This window comes from Brugia malayi, assembly GCF_000002995.4.
Source record: "Brugia malayi strain FR3 genome assembly, contig: Bm_v4_Chr2_contig_001, whole genome shotgun sequence".
Classification (NCBI taxonomy): domain Eukaryota; kingdom Metazoa; phylum Nematoda; class Chromadorea; order Rhabditida; family Onchocercidae; genus Brugia; species Brugia malayi.
The window spans coordinates 1,604,409-1,617,341 of record NW_025062476.1 but is presented as its reverse complement, the minus strand read 5'-3'; the positions used below and the strand labels follow the sequence as shown (position 1 = coordinate 1,617,341).

At 24.7% G+C, this 12,933-nt stretch overlaps 3 protein-coding genes across 4 annotated transcripts; 2 read left to right on the top strand and 1 right to left on the bottom strand.

Moving 5' to 3' along the window:
* Positions 1 to 1,805: 1,805 nt before the first annotated feature.
* Bma-try-1 (Trypsin family protein) lies at positions 1,806 to 4,235 on the top strand (the record flags this gene model as incomplete). Of its 2 annotated transcripts, none has more annotated exons than XM_001895327.2 (6): positions 1,806 to 1,922; positions 2,495 to 2,646; positions 3,252 to 3,389; positions 3,538 to 3,629; positions 3,753 to 3,916; positions 4,044 to 4,235. In XM_001895327.2, the coding sequence occupies 6 exons, from the start codon at positions 1,806 to 1,808 to the stop codon at positions 4,233 to 4,235; spliced, it is 855 nt and encodes a 284-aa protein (XP_001895362.2). The 2 variants fall into 2 exon arrangements, with proteins under 2 accessions (XP_001895362.2, XP_042934028.1); XM_043078094.1 differs by having other exon boundaries at positions 2,489 to 2,646.
* A 774-nt stretch (positions 4,236 to 5,009) lies between these two features.
* Positions 5,010 to 5,486, bottom strand: Bm8854 (Uncharacterized protein; the record flags this gene model as incomplete). Its single annotated transcript, XM_043078093.1, has 3 exons — positions 5,010 to 5,213; positions 5,277 to 5,339; positions 5,451 to 5,486. 3 exons carry the CDS (start codon positions 5,484 to 5,486, stop codon positions 5,010 to 5,012), a joined length of 303 nt encoding a protein of 100 aa, XP_042934027.1.
* Positions 5,487 to 8,342: 2,856 nt separating this feature from the next.
* On the top strand, positions 8,343 to 12,722 carry Bma-mboa-7 (MBOAT family protein; the record flags this gene model as incomplete). The annotated part of the gene is made up of 11 exons (XM_043078092.1): positions 8,343 to 8,483; positions 8,667 to 8,806; positions 8,929 to 9,055; positions 9,642 to 9,783; positions 10,170 to 10,321; positions 10,546 to 10,748; positions 10,940 to 11,110; positions 11,322 to 11,483; positions 11,837 to 12,006; positions 12,519 to 12,580; positions 12,684 to 12,722. 11 exons carry the CDS (start codon positions 8,343 to 8,345, stop codon positions 12,720 to 12,722), a joined length of 1,509 nt encoding a protein of 502 aa, XP_042934026.1.
* Positions 12,723 to 12,933: the final 211 nt, after the last annotated feature.

Below are 12,933 nucleotides of genomic sequence, written 5' to 3'. Positions count from 1 at the left end.
AAAATGATACTGGCTTAATTTTAATTTTTTTTATCAGTTCAAAAAAAATTTTTTTTTCTTTTGTCATTGTGGTATGTGATAAACAAACATAAATTAAAAAAAGAAAGCAAATAAACACAAAACTACGATAAATTAATTATGGATAATTTATAGTTTGATAGTTTTAATATAAGAGAAATTTAATTTAATTTTTTTTTTCTTCAGACATATAATTTATATTTAATTAATTCATATTTAATTTTAATTCGAACATATAATTCATATTTAATTAATTAATATTTAATTATAACTAATGATAAAATGAGTAAAGTAATTCTATTTTTAATTGCATTTTTATTGTTGTTGAAAGCATAAATAAATTGAATTAAAATTTTGCTGAATTATTGCATTTTTATTTTTTGTTCAAATTCGATAAATTAATTCCAAAAAAAAAAAAAATAAATAAATAAAAGTTAGCTCATTTTCAAATCACTGTAGCATAATTTTAATTTAATATTTCAATTTACAATTTCTTAATTATTAAATAAATAAAAAAATTACTTAAATACCAATTTATTAACTCTTCACTAATAAATCTTGAAATTTGCATATATTTTTCATATAAAATTTTATTTTATCAATTTAACATTTTATAAAGAATTGAAAATGCTTAATTTTATTTTGATAATTTCACTGAAATTTCAGTGAAATTTATTTTCTTCAAATGACACAAAAATTATTTTACTCTTTGTCACCTTTTTTTATTTTTGCAGCGTTTGTATTATTTTGTTGAAGAATATTTTTTTTTTTTTTTTTTTAAAAGACTAAAATTCAAAAGTTCAAATATTTCATTTAAATATAAATTTTATTAATTGATTACGAGAATTTCTTAAATGAGAATTTTAATAGAAATTAATGATATTGAAATGATGGAAAAAGCAAAATATTCAAACTGAGATTTGCATTTATCAGAAATCATCAATACTTTTAAATAAAATAAATTTGAAATTTTTATGCTAACTGTCGAATTACTTGTTCAATTAGATTAATTTGCTTTTTTATTTTTGTTTATTTATAATATAAAACTGAAAATTATAAAAGAGTGTAATTTGTATTGAATAATGCTTAATTAAGTTTATAATTTGAAAAGAAATGAAACTTTTTTCCATTGTTCCCATTGCATTTCAATTCTTATTAACATCAAATTTAAATTTGAGATTTGATAATTTGATCATCCTTAACTTTTTTTTTTTTGAAAGATATCATTATCAGACTTCCTTGAGTTAACTGATAATTCAAAATGTTAACTGTCAAGTGATCGCTTTTAACTGACTTGCCTGTTGTTTACCATCAAATTAAATCTTAAACTTTTAGATTTAATGAAACTAATTTAAGAAATGCCAAATGATAATTTGTTTCTTGCTTATCACATCAATTTCGATTTGATTTTAAAGAAAAATTTTCAAAGTAGAATATTTAATTTTAATCAAATAAAGTTTTATAAGCGATAATTTGACATATACAATTAATTGACTGATCAATACTATTTTTTGTTTTTATAAAATAACAAAAAATTAATGATATCTGATCTGCCTGATAAGATCATATTTTAGGAGTTCAATCATTCATCCAGAAATTGATCTTATCATTCTTGTGGGATTGTTAGTTTTGGGTACAATACAAACAATAATAATAAAATCTACTTTATCATTTTCAAATTATATAGACATTTGTGATATATGTGATAAAATTCCTTCATAAATATATTCAAAATATTATCCAGTTATTAATTTCTAATCTAAAATTCAATTATTTGCAGGTCAAAAATGCGAAACTTTCATGTGTTAATTTTATTACTAGTTCAATTTGTAAATTCACAACCAGAAATTTGTGGTCGTTCTCATAATTTAGACAATCTTATCGATAATGGTAGAGTTATCACTGTATGTTACTTTCTTTTTGTTTTAATTTTATATTTAAAAAAAAAAAAAAAAAAAAATTTCTTTTTTTTTTTATTTTACTAACATTTAATTTCCTTTAATGTGCAATAAAATTATATATTTCAATAGAATTTAAATGAGAACAATAAGCAAATTATGCTAATCTCTTATTTTTCGAAACATAAGTGTGAAAAAAGCTAAATATAAATATAAAATTAAAACAATTAGAAAAGTTTAACTTCATTTCTAGTTTATATTCTAAATTTTAATTTCTATTTTTTTGGGTTTATTTTAATAACATTTACATTCCATTAATTTGGAATAAATATGCATTTTAATAGATTTTAAAGGATGACAATAAGCAATTATAAATGCTTTTTTTTTTTTTTTTTTTTTTCGAAACATAAATGTGAAAAACGTAAAATATAACTAAATATAAAACTAAGACAATTAAACAGATTTGTCATTATTTTCATTTTTCATTCTTTCTATTCTTTCCCTCATTCATCCGTAATTAATCGCAATTGTTGCATACGTGAATTTATACGTGATCGGAAAGATTAATACAGTTGCAGCAGCGTCGCGTAGTCGGAGGTAACGAGTCCACACCACACGTATGGCCTTGGACCGTACAATTAATTTACGCCGAAACAAAAATTCATCGATGTGGTGCAGCGCTTTTGAGCGATGATATCATTATCACTGCAGCACATTGCTTCTCTCGAAGGTTTACTTCTAATTCCTCAATCAATAAAAGTTTATATTAATCTTGGATGAAATTTATACTAGAATTGATTTAAACAATCAAAATAAAGGTTAGAAATAATTTTACTATCATTTATCTTTGCTGAAAAATAATAAATAAACAAATATCACTTTAAAATATATAGTAGAATTAATTTAAACAATCGAAACAATAATGATAATTTTAGCAATATTTATCTTCACTGGATTTTGCTGCTAATCTTAGATTTTGTATTATTATTATTAGTATAGGATTTTGCTACTTAGATTTTGTATTATTATTATTAGTATAGGATTTTGCTACTTAGATTTTGTATTATTATTATTAGTATAGGATTTTGCTACTTAGATTTTGTATTATTATTATTAGTATAGGATTTTGCTACTTAGATTTTGTATTATTATTATTAGTATAGGATTTTGCTACTTAGATTTTGTATTATTATTTAAGCTTAGCAGCAAAAAAAAAAAAAGAAGAAATATTTAAATGAAACTTTATAATTTCACCTAGCAAAAATTGATAATTCAATGGAATAAAATGTTAATGTAAATTGGTGATTTAATGAAATGAAATGTTAATGTTTTTAGTCGTAATCCGGCACGTTATACAGTTCTTATTGGTGGTCATGAAATTGGTTCCGGAGAAAGCTATCGGATTCGTAATATTTCAATACATCCACTATTTAACGTTTTTATGCCAAGTTCATTTGATGTTGCCATTGCCAGGTGAAAATATTTCTTCCGAAAATTTCATTTTGCTACGATTTTGCTAATTATTCCCCCTTAGAAGTTCAAATATATGCAAATAATCAACAGAAATTCCAACATGTCACCAAAATATTCTGTACCTCTCTTAATAATCTAATATTTTTAGGTTACATGGAAAATTAAATTTTAGTGAAAATGTACTACCAATATGTTTACCGATGCTGGAACCATCAACAGCAGATAGTTGCATTGTTACCGGTACTATTGAATAATATTGCTAATTAAATGTAACATAAGAGAACTATAAAAGGTCATTTGATGTCAAAAATTCACCTTTACCTTTACCAGGTTTCTTGGTATATATATTCTTTTTTTCCACAGGATGGGGTTATCAAGAGGAAAGTGGTAGTTTTTCATCAAAATTACGTGAGACACACGTTCCAATCATACCAATCGTTGTTTGCAACAGTATTTTGCACTATTTCGGTCGTGTTGATCCATTATCCATGATTTGTGCCGGTTCCGGTGGTGCTGATGCTTGTCAGGTTTTACTTTTATCTTTTGTTTTGCTTTTTTTTAATTTAAAAAAGAATTATCTCACTCAAAAGTGAAAATGATAAATGAGAATACTAAAATAGCATTTTCTAACTAATCGATCATCAATCGTTTTAGGGTGATTCAGGTGGTCCGTTAATGTGTTACAGTCGTATACGTCAACGATGGGAATTACAGGGAGTGGTCAGTTGGGGTCACGGATGTGGTCGAAACAATATTCCTGGAGTGTATGCTAAAATTAGGGCTGTCACTAGTTGGGTGAATTCACAGATGAAATTACTTCAACTCAATGATAATGATATTCTATAGCTAACCTTTCCTTTTTTTTTTTTTCCTTGCCCATATTTATTGATCATTACAGAAATTGCTTGTCATTTTGAAATTAATTCGTATTTTCTCGAAATGAATATCCCTGAAAAATAAAAATTATTCATATATACATTCGTACAATGCACTACTTGATATTTCTATTATTTGATTAGTTAAATTAAGATATATTAAACATTGTTAATTTATTGATTACAAAAAATATGAAATACTATTCTGAAATTATTTTCTTTTAGCAACAATTTTTAGTGAAATTGATACTTTCTTTCTGTGATTTTTTTTTTTTTTTTTTTTTTTTTTTTTGGGACAACTATATTGCATTTACATATTTGTATGTATGTTTCTACGTAATGATTTTGTTTTATTGTAAAAAAGAAGAAAAAAGAAAAAACAGTTAAACAATTTTTTACTTTGAATATTTTATTTATTTTTTTTTTGTTTAAGAACTAATTCACAATTAAAAAATTAAAAAGCAATTAGAATTTTTTCAAAAAAAAGGAAAAACATGGAATAATAATATGGTGTTTTTGTTTTAGAATTAATCAATTTAAAAAAAAAAATGAAATTAGAAAATCCACTAATTATTAGATTTTTGAAAATTGATCATTTTCATTTGATCAATTAATTCAAGATTATTCCATATTGCGTTTAAATTATTCCTCAATTAAACACTCTTCTTCGAGAAGAAAGATTTTGCGGAATTCTTTAACGAAATATTAGTGTGAAAAAATAAGCATTATTAAAATAAAAAGGTACCTATCTATCACTGTACTGAAGAAACCTAGCAGTTACCATGCTGCTGGTACCACAGGACAATTCAACCAACATCGACGGTACCTCAGAAACTGCGATAAAATGATGAAATGGACTTTTTTGTACTTTTTTGTCAAAACCACGAGGGAAATCCAATACCATGAAAATTCGATACCATGCTAATGCCCAGGTCAACTTAGTACCGTACTAAAAAAAAAAAAAAAAACTTTTTTGTACTTTTTTGTCAAAACCACGAGGGAAATCCAATACCATGAAAATTCGATACCATGCTAATGCCGGTACCACGGTCAACTTAGCTACCGCTGATGGTACCTCAAAAATTACCATGAAATGATGAAATGGACGAACCCCCTTGTACTCATAGGTTTCAATTTTCTGAGTCACGTCGAGAAGATTTAATCTAAATTCCTACGAATTTAATACCACGTCGGTACCACAAGACGATTTAACCACCACCATTAGTACCTCAGAAACTACGATGAAATGATGAAATGGACGAACCCCTTTGTACTCATAGGGTTTTATTGAACTCGCAACTTTTGTCCTTCCGGAAAGAAAGTCTAAATTACACCGTAAAGGTTTAATATCTTATAAGCAGGTTCTTCTGAGAGATTCAAGTCCTCGGAATATACATATTACTAACTCTTCTTTACTACTACCTTACCTTTCCCTTCATTACCTAATATTTCTAAACCATTCACGTAATTATAACGTGACCTTAAACACGATTACGCTTAACATTAATACCTAATATTTCTAAACCACTCACGTAATTATAACGTGACCTTAAACACGATTACGCTTAACATTAATACCTAATATTTCTAAACCATCACGTAATTATAACGTGACCTTAAACACTACTAAGCTTGACATTAATATATGCATTAATATTTGCAATATTTTATTCGACATCTTAAAAAATAATTATCTGTAATTTTATTTGATATTTTTCATGAAAACGTTGTTTCTTCAATTTTTCATCTCGAATTTGTCACAATTAATAATTTTAAACATCAAAATATTTCTTGTCATTTTTAATTTAAAGTTTTTTTTTTTTTTTTTGTGTGATGCTTTGAAATAAACTCAAATGTTTTTATGTATTTCATAGTTTACTATTCACCTACTAAAACATATATATAAATTAATTTCTATTTGACAATTTTTACTTCACATTGGCTAATATATATGAAGAATGTTAAAAATGAAACTTACATTAATGAATCGTTCAACTTTTCAGTAAACTTAATATGATCGCAAAGAGTAGTTAAAAAAGAAACAATAATGGAAGTTTGGAAAAATACTGCGGCAAAAATGGCAAAAATTTGGTATCGAACGAATAACTGTTTTGAGGTAATTTTGACATTTTTTTTAATATACAAAACGTATGGCATTTAGACTGAATTAATTATTAATATTGCATATTTGCGAATGTCTTCGCAATTTTTTCTCTTCTTGCAATATTTTATAAAATTGATAATTTTTAGAAATGTTTTTTGGAATATTTCTTTATCAAAATACATTTCATCTTTACGCTGTTCTTCTGTATAAATAATCAAATTCTAAGCAATTATGAAAATTTTTACTAGAAATTAGTTAGAATAAATTTACTTAGTATTATTCCTACTGTTTTCTTTAGAAATATTGCTTAATTTCTTTTCAAAAATTTTTGGAGACATGATTTTATGAAATTGTCTTGAAGAAAATCAAGTATTCTTCCTTTATAAAAAAAAGCAGAGAGAATTCATTTATATTGTGGAAGTAAAGCTAAGTACAGAAAGATGTCTGCTTAAGATAAATCGGTAGTGTTTTTTTTTTTTTTTAAATTAATGATTGAATGAATTATTTTAAATATTTGTCTAAAATAGCTTTCATAATAATTGTTTCATAAATTTTTTTCTTTTTACTCCGATATGTCCGATCGTTGTATTTTATAAGCTTTGAATCAAGGAAAGTAGAATATTCATATAAGCAAGCGTATTTGTTTAGATTTTTTGACAAACTTTTCTAATATTAGTTTATCTTCACTTTAATTTAATTGAGTAATTAAATTCATGTTTAAAAGTTTGCTATTTATGTTGTACATATAGAAAAAGATACAAAAAAATTTTGTCACAAAGCTGCGTCATCTACTAAACCAGTTGTATTCTTTCCAATAATCATCTTTGATCTTTTTGTAAAAATAATTGTAAAAATTTTCATACATTGTGTCCTTTTTTTTTTTTTTTATTTTTCGGAATTTTCTCTCTAAAACTTCAACGCAAAAGTTACATTTGTTGCTTTTCTTTTATTTATAATTCTGGATAAAGTTACTGCCATATATAAGTTAACCAAGAATTTATGTTACTTTTACAAATCTATCACAGAAAGCTTTACAATGAAGTTTTTCTAAAAATTTTTAACAAATGTTGTGGAATACCTAACTCTGGAATCGGACTTTTATCGACAAGTATTTGTTTGGTGATTCGGGAATATGATTTGTAAGGAAATTGCTTAATTCTACCCAAATAACTTTTGGGAGGAATAACTTAGAAAATAGTTTTGCGAGATTTGAACTTTTTTTTATCCTAATTTTCTCACTCCCCTATTAATTATTTGGATGACTTTCCTGAATTCCTTTATCGTGTTTCTTTTTTTTTTTTTTTTTTTTTAATGTATCAATTTAAATTGTGTTGCAGAAAATTCCGATTTTAAAAGTTGATGATATTTCATGAAGAGCATAGTTGTAGCTTGATTGTTTAATGTGTAATGGTTTGTAAATGTTTCAGAATTATTTTTATAAGATTTGTAAATTCATGGAAACACGAATTTCGACTGTCATTACATATTTTAAAGAAAAAGAAAAACGATATTAAAAAAAAAAAAGGAAAACTCTTTCAAATAGTTTAATATAAATTTCTAAATAAAATGATCGACCAATTTAGTTTCTCAAGATTTTTAAGAATTTGTTGGATATAATTTTAATTTCTATTAATAATCCAATTATTGTATAATGACGAATATGATAACATATAAACTACAACTATATTATTCTACATTTAAACATAAAACATGATATTTACTTATCGAAAATAATGATGAGTAAATTAACTTAAATGGCAAAGTTTGAAAAAACATACACAAAAAAAAAAAAAGAACTTTTCTAGGCTGAAAAAAAATTTGTCTTACATTGTTTTTTTTTTAAAAAAAAAAAAGAAAAATTATATTGTTCTACATTTGAGGATGAAACTTTTTATCGTTTATACATTTGATCGTTTGCTAGAAACTATCATTTCATTTAAATGATCATTTGCAGATCTTTGATGTCCATTTTAAATGATTTCTAAATCATTTTCAACTCAAATGAAAATCAGTATGGGAGAAGCTTTATCTGAATTACTTTTGGAGAGGATAGATGATTTAATCTACAGTCAATTGCTCATTATTTCTTTTTTTTTCTCTATGATTATGCGACAGGTAATTAATTATATGCACTATTGCTAAGAATGCAAAGTTAATTCTGGTTTGTTTTGTAGAATTTGTAATAAATTTAAATTCTTAAGCATAAATTGTATCGAATGGATTTTGAAATGAATTACAGAGGTGCTATTTTTAGTTATATTCAAATTAGAGGTAATTTAGAAACAAATAAAATTTTAGATTCGTTGGGGTATAGTTCGTGAAATATGTGGTGGACTTATTGGTGTTTCATTAATTTATTATTTTATTGGTTGGAAACTATTGTATTCGCTCATCATTGTAATTTTAAATATTATCATAAATTCAGTCATGAAGAATCGGTAAATTGTTACACTGACCAATATTTTATAAAAATTTAGGTATATCATTTTAGAGAATTGAATTATGAGATAGTTGCAGTGTTTTGTCATATATACATTTTAAGCTATAAAACATTTTTCAGCTATTTACCATTGGCATCTTTTATTATCACATTTGTTTATTTGGGATTTCTTCGAATTATACATCTAATTGGCTTTCCAGCTCTTGTTTCACATTCAAATGCTGTTCAGCTAATTATGACATTAAGAGTATGTTTTGATGATAATTTCATGATAATAATCATATCATGGAAAATACATTTAACAAAATAGTGTTATTTTTATTTGAAAAATTAAAAATAGAAATAAATGAACGAAAGATTTTATGGATCTAAAAGATTTTATTGATAAATGTAAAGAAAAATTTTTTGATACTTCCTATATATTTTGTGTTAATTTATTTTATCTGAATCATTATATTAACGGATTTTATTAAAGCAAGAATTATTATTCTTATTTTATCTTAAAATGGTTCTTTTTTTCTTTTTTTAAAAATTTTTTTCTCTAAATTAGCGCATTCCATCAAGTTGAAATGTATAAAAAAAGTGTAAAAATTATAAAAAATGTCTGTCACTGTGACGATTCTTCAATTTGATGGAATTAAATTATGAGAAATTAAATTATTTCTCATATTTAATAATGAGAAATATAATTTATTGGTGTAATTTTGTATGCAAACGTACAAAATATTAAATGAAAATAAGAGCAAATTGATTGATTGATAAATAAAAATAAGGTTTTCTCTTTTTTATAAGAAAATTTGAAATTCTCTGAAACTGTAATCATTAATTTGCAGCTTGTTGGTTTAAGTTTCGAAATTGCTGATAGTAGAAGAAAAGATGAGATGAAATTTGATCTGACTAAAACACGATTTATTGAAGAACCGTCATGGTGGCAGACATTTTTATATTCATATAATTTTCCAGGTCTTTTTACTGGTATGTTTAACTGTTTCATATTCTAAAACTTTTTTTTTTTAACGGTGTAAGCCTTTTCAATTTTTCTTTTTTTTTGATTTGAATATGATTGATTCATGTAAGTTTGCATGCAAACGATCTTATTGATAACCTATCCAAATACCTTTAATTCATTTTACATCATAATTGTGCAATCTTTATAGCATTGCATAAGTTTTTTATTTTAATGAAAATTAATTGAATTAATAAACCTTTAATCCTTCTTCTTTCATTCAATGAATTTACTATAGCATATTTAAATTAGATTTTTCATCATCATACCTAGCTTAATTTACACTTGCAAAAGTTGGTTGGTGATAGAAAATTATTATTTTTTCTTTTTTCTAATAATTTTATAATTTTTTAAGGTCCATACTATACGTATGCAATGTATCGAGATGTTATTGATAATGATGATATAATGGAAATATCCGTTTGGGAACATATTAAATGGCGTTTATATAATTTTGCTTGGTCATTACCTGCTTTTCTTTTGCTTTTATATGCTTTTCCACTTGAGGTTTGTTATATGATAATGCTATTCATTGCAAGTTAGATAGATAAGAAAGGAAGATATCAAATCGTTCTGATGTTATTATAATCATAAAATGAAATTATTATATTCATAAAATAGTAATATAAATAATATAAAAAATGATATTTTCAAGAAATACTAAATAGCTTTTTTGTTTTATCCATTATTTCTTCAAAATTTTGACTTAATTGCCAAAATTTCTTTAATAGATGATGCGTAAAGATGAATTTTTCGATGAGACAGTTTATTATCGAATATCGGTTAGTTTCCTAGTATTTTTATGGATGCGATGTCGTGTATACAGCGCATGGATGGTTGCTGAATCAATCTGTGTGCTAAATGGAATTGGAATTTATCCGGAGGAAAGTTGTCCATCAGCTGGAAAAGGACCCAACAGAATTGACATTTTAAAGTGATTTTGAAGTTAAATTCAAATAAAATCTTTTGTGAATTTTTATTTACCGTTCATCTACGGTCTAATTAATTTGGCTCACAGTTTTAAAAACACAGCGATTGTTACTAGCATATGATGAATTGAAATAATAGAAAAAGTAGAAGAAAGTTTTATAATTCTTACAAAATAATATTTATTCATTTTTATAGAGAACAAATAAATAGAAAGGGAACAAAATATAATTCGGAAGCAATACGTAATTTGGATATTTGGTCAATTGAATTGAATGCTTCATTTCGAGGTGGTATGAGAGCTTGGAATCGTACAGTTCAATTCTGGCTAGCAAATTGTGTGTATAAACGTGTTCCACGTTCTATGGGGTAAACTATATTCAATTAATTTCTTTTTGATGATTTTTTTTTTGTTTTTGAATATGAAAAACAATAAACAATGCATGAAATAGCAAAGAATTTATCAATAAGCAAAGGAAAAAGCATTTGCTAATTTATAATCTTTCTGTTTCTTTTTTATGGATTTTACAAAATTAAAGAAACGAAAAAAAAAAAAAAATTACTAATTGAAATATTTCAGAGTGTTATTGACAATGTTAGTAAGTGCATTTTGGCATGGTGTACATCCAGGTTATTTCCTGTCATTTCTTACAGTCCCTTTGTGTACATTAGCAGAGGATAATATTCTGTCGTTGGTGCCGAAAGATTCTAATGGCAAATTACCACTTTCCTTTACTGTTTTGTAAGTATTCGATGAAAATTTACATAACATTTTGAAATACATCGTATATTATATTACAAATCTATTACAAAAAATAAAAAAAAAAATTTGCCGAAGAATAAATGAAAATGACAGTTTGCTTAGCATTCCTATTTTTTTTTTTTTTTTTTTTTAGTACCTATTTTTTCGTTCCAAGATATCAAAAATCTTGCTTTATAAAAAAAAAAAAAGCTATGCACTGATATTTTCTTTAAAATTTTGTTTAAAGAAAAAATGGAAGATGAAGTAATAATTATTATAACAATCAAAATAAACCAAAATGTGAATTTTGTTAAATTTATTTCTATGCTTTAGTATTATTAACTTTATTATAGTTGGTACATTATACGACAGCTTGGTTTTACATTGATGGCATCAGGATTTTTATTACTGACATGGCGTGATACAATTCGTTATTGGAATTCGGTTTATTTTCATGTACACTGGATTATGATTACAATTATTCTACTCTCATGGTTGTATAAATCATTAATGATTTCAGCAGGTATGAATTTATAACAATTATAAACAGAATTTTAATGGGTTGACACTAATATAAACTTTAAGCATTGAATGAGTACAGCATAAATTTTTTTTCTCCAAGAAAAAAAAAAAAAAAAAAGATTAATTTTTGATTGTTCAAGGTTTTTCATTGTTCAACGCCTGAACGAATATTCGAATGATGATTGAGCGATTTTTTTCTAGGAATCATTTTTTCTACTTTCCGTATTAGCAATCATTTTTTTTTTTTCTACCTGAATTTAAACATTCAATTGGTTGAGTAGCTTCTCTATTTTATATACAGCCATTAAAATAATGTGAAAATACTGTAACTATGTTTAGTTGTTTATTTTTGCTATGTTACTTATAATATGCTAAGTTTCATCTAAATTAGTATTATTCATTCTAAAATTTCTGATGATTATGAGTAGGAATTTTTTGCTTTTTTTTTTTTTTTCTGTTACATTTTCAAATTACAAAAACCTTATTTCTTATTTCAAGTTAACCTTATTTCAGCAAGTGAGAACTCATTTAAAACAAATATCAAAATGAAATCAAATAGCAATGAATTTAAAAAGGTATGTTGCTATTTACAGTATTGTAGGAATGGTTTTTTTAAGTATAGGATAAGAAAAATAAGTTAAATAATGGTTAAATTTAATCAATGAGCATTATTTTCAGGAAGAAGCTGGTGATTGGATAGTTAAAAAAATGGATTGACTGTCGTTTATTACAATATTCTATGTTTAGTTTTATTCCGATCATTTGGACCAGTTAAACTAATTCCTCATTTTGAGTACTTTTAGTATTTGATTTACAATATTTGTATTTGACTTATACTTAAAATTTCAATTTTTTTTTACAATATTTGATTTAAAATTTCAATTTTTCAAACTTTGATATCAATTTATTTTTATATTTTTTTTTTTTT